The following is a 25,774-nucleotide window of genomic DNA, read 5'->3' on the forward strand; positions in this document are numbered from 1 at the left end:
CCAGAGAACCCCAGACTTCCCTCTCCCCAGCCACTTCGTCCAGCTAATACACTATATTGCCAAAAGTATTTGACCACCCATTCAAATGATGAGAATCAGGTGTCCTAATCACTAAACCCGGCCACAGGTGTATAAATTCTAGCACTTAGGCATGGAGACTGTTTTTTTTAAACATTTGTGAAAGAATTGGCCGCTCTCAGTGAGTTCCAGCATGGAACTGTCATAGGACGCCACCTGTGCAAGAAATCCGGTCGTGAAATTTCCATGCTAGTAAATATTCCAAAGTCAGCTGTCAGCTTTATTATGAGAAAATGGAATTTTTGGGAACAACAGCGACTCAGCCACCAAGTGGTCGGTCAAGTAAACTGACAGAGAAGGGTCAGCGGATGCTGAAGCACAGTGCAAAGACTTTCTGCTCAGTCAGTTGCTACAGCGCTCTAAACCTCATATGACCTTCCAATTAGCCCACGTACAGTAGGCAGGGAGTGTCATGGAATGGGTCTCCATGACCGTGCAGCTGCATCTAAGCCACACATCACCAAGTCCAATGCAAAGCGTTGGATGCAGGAGTGTAAAGCATGTCGCCACTGGACTGTAGAGCAGTGGAAACGCGTTCTTTGGAGTGATGAATCATGCTTTTCCATCTGGCAATCTGATTGACGAGTCTGGGTTTGTAGGTTGCCAGGAGAACGGTACATTTCGATTGTGCCAAGTGTGAAACTTGGTGGAGGAGGAATTATGCTGTGGGGTTGTTTTTCAGGAGTTGGGCTTTGCCCCTTAGTTCCAGTGAAAGGAACTTTGAATGCTCCAGGATATCAAAACAATTTGGACAATCCCGTGTTCAGTTTGGAGCGGGCCCCTTCCTCTTCCAGCATGACTGTGCACCAGTGCACAAAGCAAGGTCCATAAAGACATGGATGACACAGAGTCCGGTGTGGATGAACTTGACTGGCCTGCACAGAGTCCTGACCTGAACCAGATAGAACACCTTTTGGATGAATTAGAACGGAGACTGAGAGCCAGGCTTCCTCGACCAAAATCAGTGTGTGACCTCACCAATGCGCTTTTGATAGAATAGCGGAAAATTCCTATAAACACACTCCGCAACCTTGTGGACAGCCTTCCCAGAAGAGTTGAAGCTGTAATAGCTGCAAAAGGTGGACCGACATCATATTGAACCCTATGAGTTAGGAATGGGATGGCACTTCAAGTTCATATGTGAGTCAAGTAAGGTGGCCAAATACTTTTAATAATAATAATAATAATAGATTTTATTTGTAAAAAGCACTTTACGTTGAGCAAACAACCTCAAAGGGCCACAGTGTAAAAAAAATTGTAATAATAAAAATAAATAAAATATAAAACTAGAAACAGCCCAATAGCTACAACCAGCATGCATGTCTATAGAAAGGCTTTTTTAAAAAGATGGGGTTTTAAGCCTTTTTTAAAAGCATCCACAGTCTGAGGTGCCCTCAGGTGGTTAGGGAGGGCGTTCCACAGACTGAGAGCAGCGGAGCAGAAAGCCTGGTCTCCCATTGTTTGAAGCTTTGTCTGTGGAGGTTGGAGGAGGTTAGCCTGTATGGAGTGGAGGTGTCGTGTGGAGGATTTGGGGGTGAGCAGTTCCTTGAGGTAGAGGGGGGCATTTCCATCGAGGCACTGGTGAGTTAGTAGGGAGATTTTGAATTCAATCCTGAATGGAAATATTTTGGCGATATATAGTATGTGCAAGGCTAATAAATAACAGTGCAATGGTCAATAGAACAAAAGGTAAAAAGGATGATGACGTGAACATGAGTTAGTACATTCACAGTGACGGATTAGTTCCAGAGTTATATTTGCGGGTTTCAGATTAATAGCCCGGGGAGGAAAAAATGTTTTTATGACGAGTTGTTTTGGTGTACAGTAATTTGTAACGCCATACGCTAAATAAAAACCTAAACCATTCCGTCCATCTTCAACCGCTTATCTGGATTTAAGTTGCGGGGACAACAGCTCCAGCAGAGACTCCCAGACTTCCCTCTCCAGAGCAACATTAGTAACTTCCTCCTGAGGGATCCCGAAGTGCTCCTAGGCCAGAGAGGAGATGTAATCCCCCCATCTGGTCCTTAGCCTGCCGCAGGGTCTCCTCCCAGTGGGACGTGCAACGAGATGCCCGAACCACCTAAGCTGACTCCTTTCCAAGCGAAGGAGCAGCGGCTCTACTCCGAGTCTCTCTTGTGTGACTGAACTTCTCACTCTATCTCTAAGGGAGATACCAGCCACCCTTCTGAGGAAACTCATTTTGGCCGTGTGTATCAGCGATCTTATTCTTTCGGTCATGACCATAGATGAAAGTAAGAATGTCGATAGCTTGGTAGACCGAGAGCTTTGCCTTCTGGCTTAGCTCTAAACCATTCCTATCCATACCTTCAGTTTTAGAAAAAACTTACTTGCACACATCCGGGTTGACCACAGACCGCAGTGACTTGACATCGTCTGTATCAAAAAAATATATATTTGTGTTAGCTGAATGAGTTTTCTTTCATTTTTAATTGATCTTACCTGGCAGAAAGCTGTATTTTCTTTTGAGAAAGCAGTTCCATCTGCGGTACTGCAGCTCAGCCCTCGACAAACACCGCTTCTGCAAACAAGACATATGTTTTTTTGATTGACTGAAACTTTTATTAGTAGGTTGCACAGTACAGTACATATTCCGTACAATTGACCACTAAATGGTAACACCCGAATAAGTTTTTCAACGGGGTCCACGTTAATCACTTCATGGTACAAACCCTCTCTCCATATGAGTTGGGAAATTGTGTTGGATGTAAATATAAACGGAATACAATGATATGCAAATCATTTTCAACCCATATTCAGTTGAATAAGCTACAAAGACAACATATTTGATGTTCAAACTGATAAACATTTGTTTTTGCAAATAATCATTAACTGTAGAATTTGATGCCAGCAACACGTGACAAAGAAGTTGAGAAAGATGGCAATAAATACCTATAAAGTTGAGGAATGTTCATCAAACACTTATTTAGAACATCCCACAGGTGTGCAGGCTAACTGGGAACAGGTGGGTGCCATGATTGGGTATAAAAACAGCTTCCCAAAAAAATGCTCAGTCTTTCACAAGAAAGGATGGGGCGAGGTACACCCCTTTGTCCACAACTGCGTGAGCAAATAGTCAAACAGTTTAAGAACAACGTTTCTCAAAGTGCAATTGCAAGAAATGTAGGGATTTCAACATCTACGGTCCATAATATCATCAAAAGGTTCAGAGAATCTGGAGAAATCACTCCACGTAAGCGGCATGGCCGGAAACCAACATTGAATGACCGTGACCTTCGATCCCTCAGACGGCACTGTATCAAAAACCGACATCAATCTCTAAAGGATATCACCACATGGGCTCAGGAACATTTCAGAAAACCACTGTCACTAAATACAGTTTGTCGCTACATCTGTAAATGCAAGTTAAAGCTCTACTATGCAAAGCGAAAGCCATTTATCAACAACATCCAGAAACGCCGCCGGCTTCTCTGGGCCCGAGATCATCTAAGATGGACCGATGTGGTCTAACGAGTCCACATTTCAAATTATTTTTAGAAATATTCGACATCGTGTCAACCGAACAAAAGGGGAAGCGAACCATCCGGACTGTTATCGACGCAAAGTTCAAAGGCCAGCATCTGGGATGGTATGGGGGTGCATTAGTGCCCAAGGCATGGGTAACTTACACATCTGTGAAGGCACCATTAATGCTAAAAGGTACATAGAGGTTTTGGAACAACTTGTGCTGCCATCCAAGCACCGTCTTTTTCATGGACGCCCCTGCTTATTTCAGCAAGACAATGCCAAGCCGCATTCAGCACGTGTTACAACAGCGTGGCTTTGTAAAAAAAGAGTGCGGGTACTTTCCTGGTCTGCCTGCAGACCAGACCTGTCTCCCATCGAAAATGTGTGCCGCGTTATGAAGCATAAAATACAACAGCAGAGACCCCGCACTGTTGAACAACTGAAGCTCTACATAAAACAAGAATGGGAAAGAATTCCACTTTCAAAGCTTCAACAATTAGTTTTCTCAGTTCCCAAACATTTATTGAGCGCTGTTAAAAGAAAAGGTGATGTAAAACAGTGGTGAACATGCCCTTTCCCAACTACTTTGGCACGTGTTGCACCCATGAAATTCTAAGTTCATTATTATTTGTAAAAAAAAAAAGGTTTATGAGTTTGAACATCAAATATCTTGTCTTTGTAGCGCATTCAACGGAATATGGGTTGAAAAGGATTTGCAAATCATTGTATTCCGTTTATATTTACATCAAACACAATTTCCCAACTCATATGGAAACGGGGTTTGTAAATAATGTATTATGTGAATCACAACCTAACTACTTATTTATTTAAATTATGTTGCAAATTGAGAACCTAAAGTGAAGAAATGTTTTAGTAATTCATATGAAGCGGGAAATGGGTAGTCTGCGTCTCCCTGCTCCTTTTCGGACATGTTATAAAGATAACCTGCATGATCATATATTGTAAGTGTATGCACACAGCTATCGTGTTATGAACATACTTCACGCATGTTTTAAACATGTTTCAAATAAAACGTCATCTTACCCAAAGCATCCTTTTAAATGTCTTATATTGTCCACATTATGTAGTAATAATCTCTGTGACCTCCAGCCTGTCTTCGCAGGAGACGACGCTATTGTTACACAACGCGCGGATCAGGTTAAACTACAAACATTGTGGATGTTTGCAGACCAGTAACCAACATAACCAGAAAAAAATTCTCGCCAAATTATTTATTTAAAACGTTAAAAAGCGACATCGTGTCGGACTGTTTCACTAAGTCCAGCTCCAAAATATATCCCAAAAAACACCCTTACGCATTGTGGTTCCGGCAAAACAAAATTAGCTTTGTTCCAATATAAATGTATAAAATGTAGTACTATAATTTAAAACACATTAGATTGCATACAATAAATTATCCTTAGTTTGACAATATTGTATATTGACTTTTTTTTTTTAACAGAATTTTCAACAGTTGTCATATTATTGAAACTGGCGGACAATACCGGAAGTGTCGATGACGTTGTTCCTCTGCGTCACGGCTCCGGGTGAACGACACCTTAACAACCCGAGCCTCACGGCGAAAAACGTCAACATCTCGGCGTCTGTGCTAATTTCTCCACCAGCGACAAATTCACCGAAAACCTTTACACTCGCAGTAAAAGATGGTGAGTAGTTGGCCTCCGTAAATGTCGTTTTAGGTATGTTACGAGACAGTTTAGCGCGATAGCACGCCATGCTAACTCGTCTCCATGTGGTCACTTCAAGACAAGTTATCTTATTGACAAATTGTTTGTAAAATATATTTTATTTTTTATTGGCGTCGGGGAAGTGTGTTGAACTATGTTGTGTGTTATTTTTCCAAATAAGAATTTTTAAGTGTATTAAATTGATAGTAACCGAGTTGTACTAACACCACATGTAAACAGTTCCAAGTTGCTTGTGATTGGACAGTACTTGTGTTTATTTTTACAAATTTAAAAAGGCTTTTAGTGCGCGTGTTTATTTTGTTACTATATTGGAGGCATATGTAAATTTAGCAACTCTCGCACTTAAGCTAATTTTTTGTTAAACATAAAACTATATTGAATATTGTAGGGTTGTGGAAGAGTTAGTGCTGCAAGGGGTGCCGGGTATTTCTTCTTTTGTGTTACGGTGCTGATGTTATCCCGAAATGTTTGTCATTCTTGTTTGGTGTGGGTTCACAATGTGGCGCATTTTTATAACAGTTTTTGATACTATATTGCAGGCATATATTTTTTTCTGGGAATTTGCTTAGCATTGGTTTTAATCAAATAGAATAGAAAGTACTGTATTGATCCCTGGGGGAAACTTATGGCGTCACATTAGTGCCAAAAATCCAAGCGCTTAAAAACTGTTATCGCGCGCTGATTCTCCACTTCGTGCGCGCGCACGACACCCTTTTGCGCGCGTGTGGTGCCTTTTTGCGTGCGCGCGGTGCCCATGTGCGCACGTCGTCTTCGTTTTGGCACTTTGTGGGCGGTTATGCTTACACGGCCCCTTCTTTCTGATTGGTCAGGTGAAAATAGCTCAGGGCCAATCAAAAGTATAGCAGGGCGGGTCATCGTCAAAATGTATCAAGATAATACAGCTCCTGTCGACAAACTAATTCTAAAAAGTCCAAATTTAGTGGAGCTGTGGAAAATGCCAATTGAATTTTATCTAAAAGCCTTTGAAGAAGGTAATGTCTCATCTGTTGAGAGAACATCACAAAGTTAAAGAAGTTTTAAGATCAATCTCTTTTCATACACACACGACCAGTCCACACATGTCAGTCAATGATGGAAATTACATTTTCAAATATGTTTTCTTTCCTCACTTGTCTGTTTTAAAAAATATTTTTATTTTTTTAATATTTGTATATGTAAATATTGAATGTATGCCACAAAGTGGGACTATTAATTTTCTTTCCTCCTTTCGATTTGTTATAAATGTCAGAGTATTGTATGTATATGTATATTTAAATAGTAGATGTACCATTGACATCAATATAAAGATGGGGACCAGCTGTCCGAGGTAAGACGGCCGCTACGCTGGAGAAACATGGAGTGTTTATTCATATCTATGATGAAAGGTCCATGGCAGTTCCCTGGGATTAAAAAGAAAGGAAATCACGTTTTCATGGGGCTATCATGGCTGAACAAGTAAGTCTTACACTCTTATCTATCAGGGACGGCGTGGCGCAGTGGGAGAGTGGCCGTGCGCAACCCGAGGGTCACTGGTTCAAATCCCACCTAGTACCAACCTCGTCACGTCCGTTGTGTCCTGAGCAAGACATTTCACCCTTGCTCCTGATGGGTGCTGGTTGGCGCCGTGAATGTGTGTGTGAATGGGTAAATGTGGAAGTACCTTTGAGTACCTTGAAGGTAGAAAAGCACTGTACAACCCATTTAATTTATTTATTTATCTCTCAGATTTAATTTGCCTAATGTATGGAGCGAGCTTTTTTTGTTGTTTTTTTAAATACATATTTTTAACTCTCCCTTCTATACTGATCTGGACTGATACCTAATTTTCCATAGTTTGAGTTGTTTGCAGAAACGTAAATACTTTTTACAGTAATATTAAAACCATATTCATTAATTTTAATGTTAACCTGTCATTCATTATTCTACTAAAATAGTAATTGCAATCAGAACATCAATAATTAGGCCCATATGCTAATCATGTGGTCCTAATATGAAGTACGCATATATAAGTGGGTTCGGGTAGACTCTGGTGTAAACTTAAAGTAGATAGAGGAAAGAAAATTAATAGTCCCCCATTGTGGCATACATTCAATATTTACATATACAAATATTAAATAAATACAAATATTTTTTTAAACAGACAATTGAGGAAAGAAAACATATTCGGAAATATAATTTCCATCATTGACTGACATCTGTGGACTGGTTGTATGTGTATGAAAAAATATTGATCTTAAAACTTCATTAACTATGTGATGTTCTCTCAACAGATGAGACATTACCTTCTTCAAAGACTTTTAGATAAAATTCAATTGACATTTTCCACAACTCCACTAAATTTGGACTTTTTAGAATTTGTTTGTCGACAGGAGCTTTCTTGATACATATAGACGTTGACCCGCCCTGCTATACTTCTGATTGGCCCTCAGCTATTTTTGCCTGACCAATCAGAAAGGAGGGGGCGTGTTAGAATAACTGCCCACAAAGTGCCAAAACGAAGACGGCACGCGCGCAAAAAGGCACTACATGCGGGCAAAAGGGTGTCGCGCGCGCGCGCGCACGAAGTGGAGAATCAGCGCGCGATAACAGTTTTTATGCGCTTGGATTTTTGGCAATAATGTGACGCCATAGAAATTCAGCACCACAGTTCGCTCACAATAAACAATAATAATAATAAATAATATATGACATATATATATATATATATAATATATGAATAATATAAATATATACTACATATATTCTACATTTAAGTGCAGTCAAGAAGGAACATATGCTTTATACAGTCTGATGGCTGTCGGTATGAAGGACCTCCTGTGTCGTTCCGTGTTACATTTTGGGAGTCTGAGCCTTCCACTGAACGTGCTCATTCTCTCCGCAAGGTCCGAGTGTGGGTGGGAGGTGTTGTCCATAAAGGCTAGGAGTTTTGCTAGACTTCTCCTCTCTGACACCACCGCCAGAGAGTCCAGCTCCACTCCCACCACGTTACTGGCCTTCTCTACGAGCTTGTCCAGTCTGTTTGCGTCCCTCGCTCTCAGTCCGCTGTCCCAGCAAGCCATCGACTCATAGAACATCTTCAACATCTTTGTACACACGTTGAAAGATCCTGAGGAAGTAGATGCGGCTCTGTCCCTTCTTGTAGAGGGCCTCAGCGTGTTTTGACCCATTCAGCTTGTTGTCGATGTGTACTCCGAAGTATTTATAATCCTCAACCATGTCCACATCGACCCCCCTGATGGAAACAGGGGTCGCCGGCGTACTCCTCCTCCTTCCCAGGTCCACAACCAGCTCCTTGGTCTTTGTCTTGATTGGGCTGTCAAAACGATAATGGCTTTTTTTGCAGATATTTTGATATTTTCCAACTCTTAATTACCGATTTCGATATCAACCGATACCGATATATATACAGTCGTGGAATTAACACATTATTATACCTAATTTTGTTGTGATGCCCCGCTGGATGCATTAAACACTGTAACAAGGTTTTCCAAAATAAATCAACTCAAGTTATGAAAGAAATGTCAACATGGCACTGCCATATTTATTATTGAAGTCACAAAGTGCATTATTTTTTTTTTAACATGCCTCAAAACAGCAGCTTGGAATTTGGGACATGCTCTCATGTCTGGGTAGCGGGGGTGTATGTTGTAGCGTCCTGGAAGAATTAGTGCCGCAAGGGTTTCTGGGTATTTGTTCTGTTGTGTTTATTTTGTGTCACGGTGCGGACGTTCTCCAGAAATGTGTTTGTCATTCTTGTTTGGTGTGGGTTCACAGTTTGGCGCATATTTGTAACAGTCTTTAAATTGTTTATACGGCCACCCCCAGTGAGACCTGTATGGCTGTTGACCAAGTATGCCTGGCATTCACCTGTGAGTGTGAAAAGCCGTAGGTATTATGTGATTGGGCCGGCACGCAAAGGCAGTGCCTTTTAAGGTTTATTGACGCTCTGTACTTCTCCCTACGTCCGTGTATCACTCCGTACAACGGCGTTTTAAAAAGTCATACATTTTACTTTTTGAAACCAATGCTGATAGTTTCTGATATTACATTTTAAAGCATTTATCGGCTAATAATATTGGCGGCCCGATATTATTGGACATCTGTTTATTTTTAAAAAGGCTTTCAATGCTCGTATTTATTTTGTTACTATATTGCAGGCATATGTATATTTAGCAGGCTTCACGGTGGCAGAGGGGTTAGTGCGTCTGCCTCACAATACGAAGTTCCTGCAGTCCCGGGTTCAAATCCAGGCTCGGGATCTTTCTGTGTGGAGTTTGCATGTTCTCCCCATGAATGCGTGTGTTCCCTCCGGGTACTCCGGCTTTCTCCCACTTCCAAAGACATGCACCTGGGGATAGGTTGATTGGCAACACTAAATTGACCCTAGTGTGTGAATGTGAGTGTGAATGTTGTCTGTCTGTCTGTGTTGGCCCTGCAATGAGGTGGCGACTTGTCCAGGGTGTACCCTGCCTTCCGCCCGATTGTAGCTGAGATAGGCGCCAGCGCCCCCCGCGACCCCGAAAGGGAATAAGCGGTAGGAAATGGATGGATGGATGTATATTTAGCAACTCTTGTGGTTAAGCAAATTTGTTGTTGAACACAAAACTATGCTATTTGTAAATTTAACCCAAATTAATTTTATTAACAGTCCAAATTGGGGAGTTAACTTAGCAGTTAAACATCCATCCATTCATCTTCTTCCGCTTATCCGAGGTCGGGTCGCGGGGGCAACAGCCTAAGCAGGGAAACCCAGACTTCCCTCTCCCCAGCCACTTCGTCTAGCTCTTCCCGGGGGATCCCGAGGCGTTCCCAGGCCAGCCGGGAGACATAGTCTTCCCAACATATCCTGGGTCTTCCCCGTGGCCTCCTACCGGTTGGACGTGCCCTAAACACCTCCCTAGGGAGGCGTTCGGGTGGCATCCTGACCAGATGCCCGAACCACCTCATCTGGCTCCTCTCGATGTGGAGGAGCAGCGGCTTTACATTGAGCTCCTCCCGGATGGCAGAGCTTCTCACCCTATCTCTAAGGGAGAGCCCCGCCACACGGCGGAGGAAACTCATTCCGGCCGCTTGTACCCTTGATCTTATCCTTTCGGTCATGACCCAAAACTCATGACCATAGGTGAGGATGGGAACGTAGATCGACCGGTAAATTGAGAGCTTTGCCTTCCGGCTCAGCTCCTTCTTCACCACAACGGATCGGTACAACGTCCGCATTACTGAAGACGCCGCACCGATCCGCCTGTCGATCTCACGATCCACCCTCCCCCCACTCGTGAACAAGACTCCTAGGTACTTGAACTCCTCCACTTGGGGCAGGGTCTCCTCCCCAACCCGGAGATGGCATTCCACCCTTTTCCAGGCGAGAACCATGGACTCGGACTTGGGGGTGCTGATTCTCATTCCGGTCGCTTCACACTCGGCTGCAAACCGATCCAGTGAGAGGTGAAGATCCCGGTCAGATGAAGCCATCAGGACCACATCATCTGCAAAAAGCAGAGACCTAATCCTGCGGTCACCAAACCGGAACCCTTCAACGCCTTGGCTGCGCCTAGAAATTCTGTCCATAAAAGTTATGAACAGAATCGGTGACAAAGGACAGCCTTGGCGGAGTCCAACCCTCACTGGAAATGTGTTCGACTTACTGCCGGCAATGCGGACCAAGCTCTGGTACTGATCGTACAGAGAGCGGACCGCCACAATAAGACAGTCCGATACTCCATACTCTCTGAGCACTCCCCACAGGACTTCCCGAGGGACACGGTCGAATGCCTTCTCCAAGTCCACAAAGCACATGTAGACTGGTTGTGCATACTCCCATGCACCCTCAAGAACCCTGCCGAGAGTAAAGGGCTGGTCCCCAGTTCCACGACCAGGACGAAAACCACACTGTTCCTCCTGAATCCGAGGTTCGACTATCCGGCGTAGCCTCCTCTCCAGTACGCCTGAATAAACCTTACCGGGAAGGCTGAGGAGTGTGATCCCACGATAGTTGGAACACACCCTCCGGTCCCCCTTCTTAAAGAGAGGAACCACCACCCCAGTCTACCAATCCAGAGGTACCGCCCCCGATGTCCACGTGATGCTGCAGAGTCTTGTCAACCAAGACAGCCCCGCAGCATCCAGAGCCTTAAGGAACTCCGGGCGGATCTCGTCCACCCCTGGGGCCTTCCCACCGAGGAGCTTTTTAACTACCTCACCGACCTCAGCCCCAGAAATAGGAGGCACTGCTTCTTCATAGGAAGACGTCTTGGCGGGATTGAGGAGGTCTTCGAAGTAAAAATGTTAAACATTTTCTCCGTGAATTTGCTTAACATTGGTTTTAATTGGGCTGTCAAAACGATTAAAATAGTTAATCGTGATTAGTTTTTTTTTTTTATTGATTGAAACTTTTATTAGTAGATAGTACAGTACATGTTCCGTACAATTGACCACTAAATGGTAACACCCGAATAAGTTTTTCAACTTCTTTAAGTCCTGGTCCACGTTAATCAATTCATGGTACAAATATATACTATCAGCATAATACAGTCATCACACAAGTCAATCATCAGAGTATGTACATTGAATTATTTACATTATTTACAATCTGGGGGTGGGATGTTGAGGAGGTTGGTGTAGGACTGTTAGGTTTGGTTGATATCAGCACTTCAGTCAACAATTATATCATCTTGTGTTCTTTGTTAATTTGCGATTAGTCGCAGATCGTTCCAATTTTTCAACATTATAAAGTGTACCTAAGACATTTTCAAGTTTTAAAATTAAAACTGGACAACTGCATCAAAAACCGACATTGGTGTGTAAAAGATATCACCACATGCACTCAGGAAAAGTAACCACTGTCAGTAACCACAGTTAGTCGCTACATCTGTAAGTGCAAGTTAAAACTCTACTGTGCAAAGCGAAAGCCATTTGTCAACAACACCCAGAAACACCGCCGCTTTAATGACATGTTTATTGAAAGGTATGCTTTTTTTATACCGCTCAACACAAAAAAAACATAAACCCGCTATTAATGACATTAAAAAATTACCCGAGCTGCGTCGGTGTATGCCAGACAGAATTCAAATTCCTACCCGAGAAGCGCTTGCATTCAGAGGACAGGAGCGACACTTCTGTGCAGAGGTGAGAATCTTTGACCACCTCACGATTCAATTCAAAATTGTTTATTGATGGTTTTTTATTTTATGTATATTGATACAGTTATACATTTATTTTCATTTCACTGAATAAGCGTTTATCACTTGCACAGTGCATTTGTAATATATGGTTAAATAAATTCCCACACTTATTATATTCATGGAAATATGTGCAAAACATCAGAGACTTATAATAAAAGAGCTGGTCCGATCTCTCGGCGAGGTGGCTCGCTTCAGTCAGCCAAATTTCAGAACTTTGTTCAGAATAAATACATTGGTTAATCACATATACCAATCGAGTTTATAGTCGTCCATATCCGAATTGCAATGCATCTAAAAATCCATTATTTCCCCCACCTCTGCTTCTGTGTTCAGATACCAGTTTTGCACATTAATAACACAAAATGTGGATTGTTTGATTGTGAAATATGTTTAGTATTGTAATCTGTGATATTTATACTTGAATATATGCCTTTTAATCTGTACATTATGTGTTGTACAAGTTAATAGTCTTCATATCACTGTTTTAACTTTTTTATTGTCAAAGTGTAATATTCAGCCTTCTAAACATTATGGAGTTATGAACTATCAACCAGAACATGCACAATATTTCAGCGAGCCGGAAAATTTCCAAATTTTTGAAGCCCTAAGTGTGTGATTAGTTTGACAAGTGGTGTGTTGACATGTTCTGATAGACAGATAAAAAAAAGTGACTTTAGACTTCATGTCTATTCTTGTTTAATTTCTGTTGAGCTTATATCCCATCTTACTAAACCAGTAACGGTAACAATCTACATTTATTGTTATTACTGTACCAAACTGTATTCTAAACACTTAAGTGAAGCTCCACCTCTCTGGGTTCAAGTGCTCCAGTGATGACAGGTCACGGCGAACGTGGATAAAAATGGTCTTGTCTTGTCAGGAGAACAACTTGCCATGGCTTCAACAGTAACTAAACACGGATACATTTTCCCACGCTACGAATGAACCGAGGGTCAGACAGGACGCGTGCACGTTAATCGCATGTCAGAAAATTTACCGCCCTTAAAGGAAATTATAGTTGACATGTTGTCAACTTTTGACACCTGTACAGATGCTGAGGTGTGCTTGCAATTACACATCAGTACAACTTGTTTAAATCTAATAAGTATTCAAGTTCTAATAGGTTGGAAAAATCTCATTAAAACATTTATTGTATTCTCGAATTACTCACTTTCCTATTTATTGTGCACACATTAAGGCTTGGCCATATATCGAATATACTCGATATATCGCGGGTTTGTCTCTGAGCGTTGTAGAAAATGACTATCGTGATACACCACAGGCCTTTCTCATTCTTTGTTGTCTCTCCTTCTAACCGAGACATAAAATGAGCGCACCTTCTTACATACGTCACATACTGTCACGCGTGCAACATGACGTTGCACATGACATGCGGAGCAGAGAGGTAGCGAAACGGGTAACATTAGCTGTGGTGCTAACGGTGTGGTGCGAGTGGTATTACAAAAGAAGGTGTGAATCTGGTAAATGGAGGAACAATTAATTCCCAAGAAAAACAGCAGGGTGTCCATCGTCTGGCGGAGGTTTGGCTTTAAGCGGAAATATGTCGAACAGACAACCGTTATATGTGAAGTATGCGGCAAAAGCGTTGCTACAAAAAGTAGCAGCACTGCTAATGTAGCATCATTTGAAAAGTCATCCGCTAGAGAAAAAGGAGATCTTTAAACTCCTCATGTCAACATCTGGGCCGGTGCCACACCCACAAAATGCCCAAGCAACCATTTCCACATTAACACCGTATGAAAAAAATAGTCAACAACAGGAGATAACGTTCGTAGGAACCTACCACATAATGAAGAACATACACTATTTGGTTTCCTATTATGCAGCTCATTTTTATTTGACACTCATTGAAATATTTTGTGTGACATCATGCACAAAATTTCACTTTATTAGTTTTAAACTATTGAAGTGGCATTCTGTACAAAAAGTACACTTTAATTTAGTCTTGTTTTGATACGTCATCTTAGTGACATCATGCACTAAAGTGTACTAATAGCTTGTTTTAAAATGTCTCTGACAATCTTGCACTTTCTGTTTTGGAAATGACGTGAATGTTTGTGCCACTGCTTAATAACTGTTTAATAAATACAGTTTTGGTCAATTGACTTAGTTGTGATTTCCCTCTCTGCATGAAAGTTTAAAATTAGCATATATTAATGCAGCATGAACAAGAATGTTTTAATGCAGACACATAAAATCATTACACTGCTGTGATTATATGCATCAAGTGTTCATTCAAGGCAAAGGCAAAAATACGGAGATATGTATCGTGTATCGTCATGGCCTAAAAATATCGAGATATTAATAAAAGGCCATATTGCCCAGCCCTAGCACACATCAAAATTTGTTGATGCCGACAGACTACTTCTCTATGAATCCAAGGTTTGTCAGGTTCAGTGTGTATTAACATTACAACAATTTATGTAAATAATGACATTTTTAATCCATCAGCAGCAAATGTAAACTGTTGACACAATTCTTCCACAGCCTCAGAACGAGCACATTGAGCTGCACCGCAAGCGGCATGGCTACCGCCTGGACCACCACGAGAGGAAGAGGAAGAAGGAGAGCCGCGAAGCCCACGAGAGGTCACACAAAGCCAAGAAGATGATCGGCCTCAAGGCCAAACTGTACCACAAGCAGAGGCACGCCGAGAAGATCCAGATGAAGAAGACGTGAGTATGACTGCAGACGAATCGTCTTGTCGTTTTGAATCTTGTTACTCACGGTGTGCATCTGTGCAGCCTCAAAATGCACGAGCAGAGGAACACCAAGCAGAAGAACGACGACAAGACGCCGCAGGGCGCCGTTCCGGCCTACCTGCTGGACCGAGAGGGTCAGTCCAGAGCCAAAGTTCTCTCCAACATGATCAAACAGAAGAGGAAAGAGAAGGCGGTGAGTGCAAGCTTCAAATCTGCCTCATTTGCAATATTTTGTGTCTGGTGTTTACCTGTGGTGTCTCCTGTGTCCAGGGCAAATGGGAAGTGCCGCTGCCAAAGGTGCGGGCGCAAGGAGAGACGGAAGTGCTCAAAGTCATCCGGACGGGAAAAAGACAGAAGAAGGCTTGGAAGAGAATGGTGACCAAAGTTTGCTTTGTGGGCGACGGCTTCACCCGGAAACCTCCCAAATACGAACGCTTCATCCGACCCATGGTAAACACACATGCACGCACCCGCCCACTATAAAGGTCTGAGATACTCGATACATTTCTAACATTTTGTCGTGCTCAATGTGTGACGCCAGGGCCTGCGCTTCAAGAAGGCTCACGTCACGCACCCCGAGCTAAAGGCCACCTTCTGCCTTCCCATCCTGGGAGTGAAGAAGAACCCCTCCTCCCCCCTCTACACCTCGCTGGGGGTCATCACCAAAGGAACAGTGATCGAGGTCAACGTCAGCGAGTTGGGCTTGGTCACGCAAGGAGGAAAAGTAGTGTGGGGTAAAAGTTGTCTTTTTAACTATTTTCATGTAATAGCTACAATCAGTCTCCACTACCATAAAAGGCGCTGTGCATCTTTTGTAGTTTGCTTATGAAGTATATTCCTTACTCTTTTTCTGTACGTTTGTCCACTAACTAAATCATTTGCTAGCTCAAGCAGGGCTGGGGCTATTTGTCGACTTAAGTCAATGTCCTCGATGACGCAAATTTGTCGACGTCATGTACCTTGCGTCGATGCGTTGAGAAAAGATGTCCGCGCGCACGGACAATTAGATGCCATTATTTTTTACCGATTTCTGTGGAAATGGTTGTGATCGCCAGATGCCAGTCAATAACTTTCAATGCTGATCCCAACAAATAATCACTTGTGGCTCATACCCTGGTTGTTGGTCCTTTTATTGACAAGCAACTGCTAATTGTTTGTCTAGGTCCATGCACAATGCAGAGAGGCCCCTCTCTGTTTATATTGCCGCAAGTTTTAATATCACTGTGAAACTGGAGAAAGAGGCTGAAAATGCGACACAATTAGCAAAAGAGCAATAGATGACAAGGATACATGCTAACGCTAATCTAGATTCTAATAAGTGCAAATAGGTGCTTAGTTCACTTTAACACTGGGATTCTTAACATTTTTTACCTCAAAAACCAGCATCTCCACTACAGGGGGCCCAATATCCACTGATAAATTAACTCTGAATCAGAAATCTTACTCTCGATAAAACCTGTCCCGGAACACCTCTAAATGCCACAGTAGAAAATAAGTAGAGATGTCTGATAATGGCTTTTTTGCCGATATTCCGATATTGTCCAACTCATTATTACCGATTCCAATATCAACCGATACCGATATATACAGTCGTGGAATTAACACATTATTATGCCTAATTTTGTTGTGATGCCCCGCTGGATGCATTAAACAATGTAACAAGGTTTTCTAAAATAGGAGAACAACTTCAACTCAAGTTATTGAAAAAAGTGCCAACATGGCACTGCCATATTTATTATTGAAGTCACAAAGTGCATTATTTTTTTTAACGTGCCTCAAAACAGCAGCTTGGAATTTGGAACATGCTCTCCCTGAGATAATCCTGATACCCACTACAACTATACTTTGACTTTCACAAAGTCCATTATTTAAAAACATTTTTTTAAACATGCCTCAAAACAGCTACAAAAACAATGAAGGCACATAGCTTCTGTCCAGAGTGTACTAGAGTAATAAAGTAAACAATAACATAGTTCTCCTTTAGTGCAAGACTGCCTGGTATACTACGGGACGGCGTGGCGCAGTGGAAGAGTGGCCGTGCGCAACCCGAGGGTCCCTAGTTCAAATCCCACCTAGTACCAACCTCATCACGTCCGTTGTGTCCTGAGCAAGACACTTCACCCTTGCTCCTGATGGGTGCTGGTTGGCGCCTTGCATGGCAGCTCCCTCCATCAGTGTGTGAATGTCTGTGTGAATGGGTAAATGTGGAAGTAATGTCAAAGCACTTTGAAGGTAGAAAAGCGCTATACAAGTACAACCCATTTATTTACCCATTTATATAACAGGAAATTATAAACTGGGCTCAATCAGCCCTTCTCTAACGTATTTGTATGAGTAACACAAATGTGCCGCAAGCTAGTGGTGAGTGCTTGAAGTGGCTTAGCTGTCAGCCAGAGCTTCTGAAATGCTGCGTTGAGACAGAGCAATTCGCTCACTGCAAGTTACAAAGGGACCACGACATGCAGAGCAGACTAGCCATACCCAACTCCACCGTAGCTTTTGCCATAGTACATGCGTTGTCTCTGACCACAATGTGGGCTTTCGCCCTGGGGTGGTTTTTGTTGTATTTTTGTTTTTTCTCGGCGTAGTCTTTAAGCGACAACTGTGTGGTACTACTTTTTTCCGGATTTTGCTTTTCATCCATCTTCCACTTGTATTCATCGTGTATTTCCTTATGATTCTTGAACAGGTGGGAGATCAAATTGCTCGTGTTAAAGGAAGACGTCTTGGTTCCTCCTCGCATAACAAACTTTTTGCAATCCATTGCATATTACCAGTTTTTATCCGTCAGACACACTTTAAAATAATCCCAAACCATAGAGAAGGTGTCGTTAGTCAGTCACCGAGCTCGCTCGCTTGTTAGCTATGGCTACAGCACCGGCAACAACACACTCTCGTTGTTATGCTCCGCTCGCGGCGGTTTGATGGGGTAAACAAGAGTCGCCAATAAACCTCTCATGCTGCAGTCGTCACCTCCTGTGTTATGTGCGCGAGAGGGGAGGGGCTGCTGACTGGGATATGTACCGCTCCGTACTGCGCCGTTTTAAAAATTCATTAATTTTACTTTTTGAAACCGATACCGATAATTTCTGATATTACATTTTAAACCCTTTATCGAACGATAATATCGGCCTGCCAATATTATTGGACGTCTCTAAAAATAAGCCTTTTATGACGAACACTTGGAAAAGCAAGGCATGTATCCAGCCTGGTGGAGGAAGTAAAACAGCTCTTTCAGTAAAAATGAAAATTTCCAATGAACATGCATTTAAGTTTCTACATACAAAAAAAATGTTGCTGAATATTTCGGGAATTCATTCAAAAAATGTGTTGCATCACCATACTAAAGAACAGTCTGCTACAATTGATCGATTCAAGAAATAATCATTTAGTGGAGTCCTGATGTCAAGTAAACCAAATTAACTTTTTATCCATGTTTCTTCTCAGGTAAATACGCTCAGGTGACGAATAACCCCGAGAACGACGGCTGCATTAACGCAGTGCTGCTTGTTTAAAAGACTCTTTAAAGGAAAAAAACTGAGCCCGATGAAGCAACAACACATGAGGACATCTGGCAATATTCAACAGATGGACAGAGAGAGGGAAGCTGTTTTATACAAATAAAGTTAAACACGTAAGTAAAAGAAGAAAAGCTCATTGTTGTATTTTCATTACGATTACAGTTCATTATCAGATAGCCGCGAGCGATTTGATGTCATTCACACACTTTAAAAAAACAGTACGGATCATTTTAATAATTCACAAATTAAGAATTCCCTAATTTCACTAACACATATTTCCATTGCGAAGTTCTATATTGTATTGGAGTGGCCAGATGAAGGAGAATCAATAAATGTTCTTGGAAAGCAGCAAACGTTTTCATTTTGTAAATAAAACAAATGTTTGGCAGCAGGAAACCACATTATTTGACAGATAAAATGCATCAACCATCATTTTTAATTAGTCAGTGGACATAAAAATGACAAGTAATTAAAGAATGAGGTGTAACGGTTTTATAAATATCGTGGTATTTCAGTATAAAAATCATCACAATAATATGGTGATATGATACGGTATAAAATAAAAACTTGGTTGGTGTAGTTTTTTTGCTGGCACTTTCGAATTGGTCAGTTTGGGCATAAACTACATCTCCCCAAATTCCCTGCGTAGCGTGAGTGTGGGAGGTCGTAAAGGGGAGAGAAAGAATTGGGGGTTTTTTTTGGGACATTTCTTGAAGTTTTCATTAAAATCAATCCATAACTTTTTGAGTTATGTTGCTAAAAGAAAAACCATTGTCACGGTGAAAACATAACCTCTTTGGCGGAAAAAAGAAAGTCTGCGGTCTGCAAAACGAAGGGCACCACTTTTGATTCAGGCGTTTCCAAGGCGACAGAGACATCAGCTGCAAGTTATTCTTTTAAATATTTGCTTGAAACAGTAAATATTCAGCACAATTATTTACAGTTAAAATCATATTTGTAGTAATAAATATGATTAGGACATTTGAGCATTATGTTTGTGTTCAATTTTACTAAACATTCCTGACACGTCATTTTACATCCTATGGCGTTTTTACCAAGCTTTTTGGGGGTGGAATATGCCGCTATAATATCGTACCGTGGCTTTAATACTGTGATAATATCATACTGTGACATTTAAACCCGTTACATCCCTATTTGTAACTTTTTATATAGACATTTGTTTAAAAATGTAGGAAAAGATGTAGGAAAAGAGCTGCACCATTTTTGGAGGACATCTACTTTCATTCAGTGTCATCAAAAGTTCAGACAGCTTCTCGCTCACGCCACCTTTCTGCTGTGGTTTGTTAGATTTCTTCCATGTAGAAGTGGAGCCTATTTCCCAAGGTCTTGCAGCCTTTTTTAGAGAAGACAGGCTCAGATTCGGGGAAGTAGACCACGTCATTTGCCAACTTGTCGGCGATGGAGATGTCGGGCTGGAAGCCTTGCGCCTCCATGGCAGCCATGATGCACTGCAACACGTGACTGTACTCCAGCGGCAGGAAGGGGACGAAGAAGTCCACCAGGTTCTTTTCGATGAGGGTTGTGTGCCACAGACCGCCTGTGGAGGAGATTGGGAAGTTAAACGTGTTTTTTTTTTAAGTATGATCCACACTCTCACTTTTGTCATCGTTGAACGCAGACTCAAGGAGCGACTTCTCCACGTCTTTCAGCTTTATCTCCGCCCATTTTCTACCCGCGTTTCGGAACTTTAAAGCAGTCTGTGTGAGGCTGCTGCCTCCAACGTTGCTATGGTGACAAAAAGGTGATTGCATTGAATAGTTTGGATTTAAGCATCATTCTACAACCATAAATGAACTGTTAAATATCTATACATTGAAAGAAAAAATAACCTCCACATTCAAACTGAGTTAGTTTTTCAAAATGTGTAAATTTTTCTTACAAATGTTTTTAATCATCTTTTTTCAGCTCCAGTTTATTAATTCAGTCGAAAACTTTATTTTTACACTGGTAATTTTTTGACTATTTTGCCATTTTAAATATTCTTTAAAGAGGAACTGCCCTTTTTTGGAATATTGCCAATAATTCACAATCCTTATGTAAGACAAGAACACGTTTTTCTTTCTTAATGCATTCTAATTTGTAAATTAATGTTAGCAAAGGTCAGCTAACAATGGAGATATGGGAGTCCCTACATTCTGCTCTACAAAACATCCAAAAGCCTTTATCGTTTTATTTGCACACTGTAAGTATATATGTATTGGAGTAACTGGCACAATTATAATAACATGTAATATTTTTGTATTTTACTCCATTTAAGCATACGGCAGCGTATTAATTCCACAGACCCATCACAAAGTTCACTTTTCCCTTCAACGGTTACTACTACTAATCGTGGCAGACTTGACGAGATACAACAAAGACTATTTTGGTAAAAATGGTGATCCCGAAATTTTCAGAAACTGACGGATAATCAGATCCAGGTTAAGTGAAGCACCAAGTATCATGTAGCATTATTTCTAAGTGCTAAACGAGAAATAAAAACAATGAACATAATCAATCACTTATTGTACAATATCTGCTCTCACTGGGATGCCAACTGGTAGGATGTTTATATCTTCCCGTTTTGATGAAGTATTAAATATAATCCTCACGCAGGTAAAAACGCAATGAGCATTTTTTTCTTTCACACCATCTGCGGGTCTAAGTTGGATGTTAAAGTTGACCAACTTTTCAGTTAATGGCCGCAGCCTTCTACTATCCAGGTGAGAGGCATGATTTATAATATAAAATTAACTTTCTCATGTTAATATAGCAGTTTAAGCTAGTTATCTGCGATCACAGCGCCACTAATAATAGTTTGTCTGCGTAAGCTCTTATATTTACAATATCGCTAATACTTGATCAATATTCAGGTCACAAGATGTACTGTAAATAGAGTATTGTTGGCGTTTTTGGGATGTTTTTCCCCAGGTACTTGAACTTTTCCACCTGGGGAATGATCTGGTCCCCTACCCTTTTCCAAGCAAGAAGTTAAAGTACCAATGATCGTCACACACACAATAGGTGTGGCGAAATTTGTCCTCTGTATTTAACGTTGTTCACCCGCTGGGAGGTGAGGGGAGCCGTGGGCAGCAGCAGTGCCGCGCCCAGGAATCATTTTTGGTGATTTAACCCCCAATTCCAATCCTTGATGCTGAGTGCCAAGCAGGGGGGTAATGGGTCCCATTTTCATAGTCTTTGGTATGACTCAGCCAGGGTTTGAACTCACAACCTACCGATCTCAGGACGGATACTCTAACCACAAGGTCACTGAGTAGGTGATACCATAGACTCTAACTTAAAGAAGCTGATTTTCATCACAGTCATTTCACACTTAGCTGCGAACCAATCCAGTGAGAGCTAAAGATCCTGCAGCCATGAAAACCGATCCCCTCAAAGCCCTGACCGCGCCTAAAAATTCTGTCCGTAAGTGTTATAAAGAGAACCGATGACAAAGTGCAGCCTTGGCAGTGTCCTACCCTCATAGGAAAGTGGGAACATGTCCGCCTTTTTGCCAGTAATGCGGTCCTAGCTCTGACACTAATCATACCGGGAGCAGATTGCCACAACCATGCAGTCCAATACCCCATACTCTTGTGAGCATTCTCCACAGGACTTCCCGATGGACACAGTTGAAAGCCTTTTCCAAGTCCACAAAACAAATGTAGACTGGTTGGGCAAACACCCGTAAACCCTCAAGGATCCTGCCTAGAGTGTCGAGCTGGTCCACCGTTCCACGACCAGGATGAAAACCACACTCATCTTCCTGAATCCGAGGTGTGACTATCCAGCATAGCCTCCTCTCCAGTTAACTTGAATAGACCTTACTGGGAATGCTGAGGGGTGTGGTCCCACTATAGTTGGAACAAACCCTCCGGTTCCCGTTTTTTAAGTAGAGGAACCACCACCCCACTCTGCCAATCCAGAGGCACCGACCCCAATATCCACGCAATGCTGTAGAGTCTTGTCATCCACAACAGCCCCACAGAATTCAGGGCCTTAATCAACTCTGGGCAGATCTCATCCATCCCCAGGGCCCTGCCACCAAATAGCTTCTTAACTACCAACATCCCCAGTCGAGGTCAGCAGTACACCGTCCCCCACCATACATGGTGTTGACACTACACGGCTTCCCCCTCCTGAGGCGGTTAATGGTGGTGCAGAATGGCTTTGAAGCTGTCCGGACTCCTCCCATGTCCGAGTTTTTGCCTCTGCAACCGCCAAAGCCGCAAACCGCTTTACCTGTTGGTACCTGTCCGCTGCAGCCCAAGTCCCATGAGGTAAAAAGAATCCATAGAATTTATTTTTAAATTTCACGCCTTCCCTCAACCCTGGTGTCCACCAGTGGGTTCTGGGATTACAGACACGACAACTATCTTGCGGCGACAGCTACCATCGACTGCCTTGACAACAAGGGCACTGAACATGGTCAACTCAAACCCAATGTCCAGCACCTCTCTTCTAACTTGTTCAAAATGTATCTGGAGGTAGGAACTGAAACTCTCTCTGTCAGACGTTCCCAGCAGACCCCCACTATGCGTTTGGGCCTGCCAGCTCTGTCCGGCATCCTCCACCACTATCGGAGCCGACTCACCTCTTTTCACCGAGTGTCCAAAACATGAGACTGTAAATCGATAACAAAAAAATTGATGAAAACCACAAATTTTCCTATGCTGTATTGGTGCCAAGTGTACACTATAGACACCAGAGACTTAAATGACTGTAATAGATGTATGCAGAAAATAAACATAATGTTTGCTGCTTAATAAATGTCCTCACCTGAGAAAGATGAAGATGGCTTTGCGGTAGGAGATGCCGTCCAACTTGTGGTAGTGGTCCAGGTACGGCTCGATGCTGTCAATTAGTCCTCGGTGCATTTGGTCCATTTCGTCAAAGATGAACATTGACTGAGCACAGCTGCTGACGTTGCCTTTAATCCACTGCTGCAGCTGAGTCTGACAAAAGATCAGCAGCATGAGAACCATTACACCCGCTCAGAACCAAACGTCTTACCTTGTAGGTGTCCACCTGAGAGACGTGGGGAAAGTGTCGTGTCGACAAAAAGATGTGAACATAGTCGCTGTTCATTCCCTCCTTGTAGATGTTCTCGGCGATGAGCGTGCTGACAAACTTCTTGCCGGTGCCGCTAGGACCGTACAGGGAGAGCACCAGCGGCTTCTTGGGGTTTTTGTCGTTCATGAAGCCGCTCACCGTCTTCAGGATGATTTTTGACGCGATATGTTGCCCGAACAGTTTAGTCTGCAGGCTGCCTTCCAGACCTGAAACAGTGGAGTAATATTCATTTATAATTTCGGGGAGAAGATGGTTTACAAAAAGAAATGTGATAAACCCATACTTTTATGGGGCAAGAAAAAAATCACAGAAAAAAAAAATCTATTTTTCTTTAACAATAACATCTACACAAGTAAAAAGTTGTAGTATTGTAAATTGTAACATTGAAAAAAATACCCTAATTTTGAGTAACATTTTCTAGTTACAAATATGTTATATAAGATAGTAGGGGCTGCACGACTTCCGATTTTTTTTAAGATTGACCAGTCACTGATAGTCATGTCAACACCGACTCATCGCTGATGATGTCATTCATGTTTTCCTGTCATAAATTTAAAAAATGTCATTGTGCCTCTTAAAGGGTCTTTTAGCAACTTGCCCAGAGTTACATTTTTTTAACCCAAAAAATCTACCAAAACCCCCACTTAGCTAGCTTATGTTGCCATTAGTGGTTTAACAGAACACATTTAATACATAAATGTATTTGTCAAAATTAGTTCTACTTTGTAAATCACTTCCGAGCGGCTTTGTTTGGCTCACAAAAGGAATAAAAAAGAGATGCAAGTCATATCTTCACAAAACGAATACAGTACAAGGAAAAAGTGGTAATTTGACTGAAGTTCTATTTTAAGACTTAAACAAGATGAGAAAGTCAGATTACATTCCTGATTTGCTAAACCGGTCCAGGCAGTACTTATCCTGAATTATTTTTTTTTATAAACAAGTATGTAAAAAACTAAAATAGTCTACAAAACATGTATGGTGGGAAGGAACTCACCATATCTTAAATTCCCAGTCATCTAAATTTTAAATAAATTAAAAGTCAACTCACCAGAGGACTCGAAGGCAACTAATTTGTCTTCACAGCCTTTGTACAAAAGATTTGAAATTGTACTAATAAAAGCTGTGCCAAACACCCATGTCATCGAAAACGGGTCCCAGGCGCCAACAAGTTCAGTAACGGCGGATAAGACGAGCAGCAACAGACACAAATGTGCAGTCTTCATCGTGGAAGACACTCAAAGTCAGAATGAAACTGTGCCTAAAAAAAAGGACAAAAACCTTTCCCTTTAGCGGAGACAAGTCCACCTGCAGACACGCCTCCTAAAAACTCCATGTAGCCATATCAATTTTGTCAGTTAGACCGTTTGTGTTTGTGGAGGATGTTTCAATTTTGTTAGTATCGGAAAAGTTTAGAAAATGAAGCAAACATCGGCGACAAATAATGACAGCACCACAACTCGTTCGGTGCATCTGGAATTACTGGAGAGCCTTGAGAAGATTCATTTCATGACACCACAAACTCTTTGAGCTTCTCATGGACAATGGATAGCATAAGTTATGTAAAGCAGTTGTTTCAATGGAACCACAGTTGAGAGAGCAACTTGCAGAGCACCAGTTTGAATTCCGATTCAATCCTCCAAGCGTGACAGCATGTTCTCAAAGACCAGACCGTGCTTGAAACCGTATTACTGACAACACTGATCGAAGTCGAAAGCATAATGACTGCTCAACCTCTGGGTTACCTGACTTCGGACACCTCAGATCCAGACCCAATCGCGTCTAATCTTCCAATGAGCTGTCATGACTCATCTCTACCTTAAGCAATCTATGATCCCGGTGGTCTTGAAAGAAGACGGAGGCACAGCCAAGTCCTTGCAGATCGCTTCTGGTGGTCTTTCGTCCAACATTACCTGCCAGGGCTTCAAGATCGTAAGCAAGTGGAGGATGATGGTAAGACTCGCGATAGTGGATGCTCAACTCTCGAGGTTCATGGCCTG

The 25,774-nt window shown here is 42.0% G+C and overlaps 3 protein-coding genes across 3 annotated transcripts in view; 1 reads left to right on the top strand and 2 right to left on the bottom strand.

Annotated features, from left to right (window-relative positions):
* Positions 1-4,892, bottom strand: part of gfm2 (GTP dependent ribosome recycling factor mitochondrial 2) — a 27,742-nt gene extending 22,850 nt beyond the window's left edge. Inside the window, exons 1-3 of the mRNA XM_061908061.1 lie at positions 4,612-4,892; positions 2,542-2,620; positions 2,430-2,475 (exon numbers count right to left, since the gene is read on the bottom strand). Of these exons, the coding sequence (XP_061764045.1) occupies positions 2,430-2,475; positions 2,542-2,620; positions 4,612-4,620 (134 nt within the window). The 5' untranslated portion in view covers positions 4,621-4,892. The remainder of the gene's footprint in view (positions 1-2,429; positions 2,476-2,541; positions 2,621-4,611) is intronic.
* A 181-nt stretch (positions 4,893-5,073) lies between these two features.
* nsa2 (NSA2 ribosome biogenesis homolog (S. cerevisiae)) lies at positions 5,074-19,054 on the top strand. Its single transcript, XM_061908071.1, has 6 exons — positions 5,074-5,234; positions 14,966-15,153; positions 15,223-15,373; positions 15,451-15,630; positions 15,722-15,914; positions 18,628-19,054. The coding sequence occupies exons 1-6, from the start codon at positions 5,232-5,234 to the stop codon at positions 18,693-18,695; spliced, it is 783 nt and encodes a 260-aa protein (XP_061764055.1). The 5' UTR covers positions 5,074-5,231; the 3' UTR covers positions 18,696-19,054.
* LOC133557536 (torsin-1A-like) lies at positions 18,772-25,051 on the bottom strand. Its single transcript, XM_061908069.1, has 5 exons — positions 24,826-25,051; positions 23,715-23,980; positions 23,481-23,656; positions 20,320-20,447; positions 18,772-20,259 (listed from the first exon to the last, which is right to left on the bottom strand). Exons 1-5 carry the CDS (start codon positions 24,998-25,000, stop codon positions 20,006-20,008), a joined length of 999 nt encoding a protein of 332 aa, XP_061764053.1. The 5' UTR covers positions 25,001-25,051; the 3' UTR covers positions 18,772-20,005.
* Positions 25,052-25,774: the final 723 nt, after the last annotated feature.

This window comes from Nerophis ophidion, linkage group LG08 (assembly GCF_033978795.1).
Source record: "Nerophis ophidion isolate RoL-2023_Sa linkage group LG08, RoL_Noph_v1.0, whole genome shotgun sequence".
Classification (NCBI taxonomy): domain Eukaryota; kingdom Metazoa; phylum Chordata; class Actinopteri; order Syngnathiformes; family Syngnathidae; genus Nerophis; species Nerophis ophidion.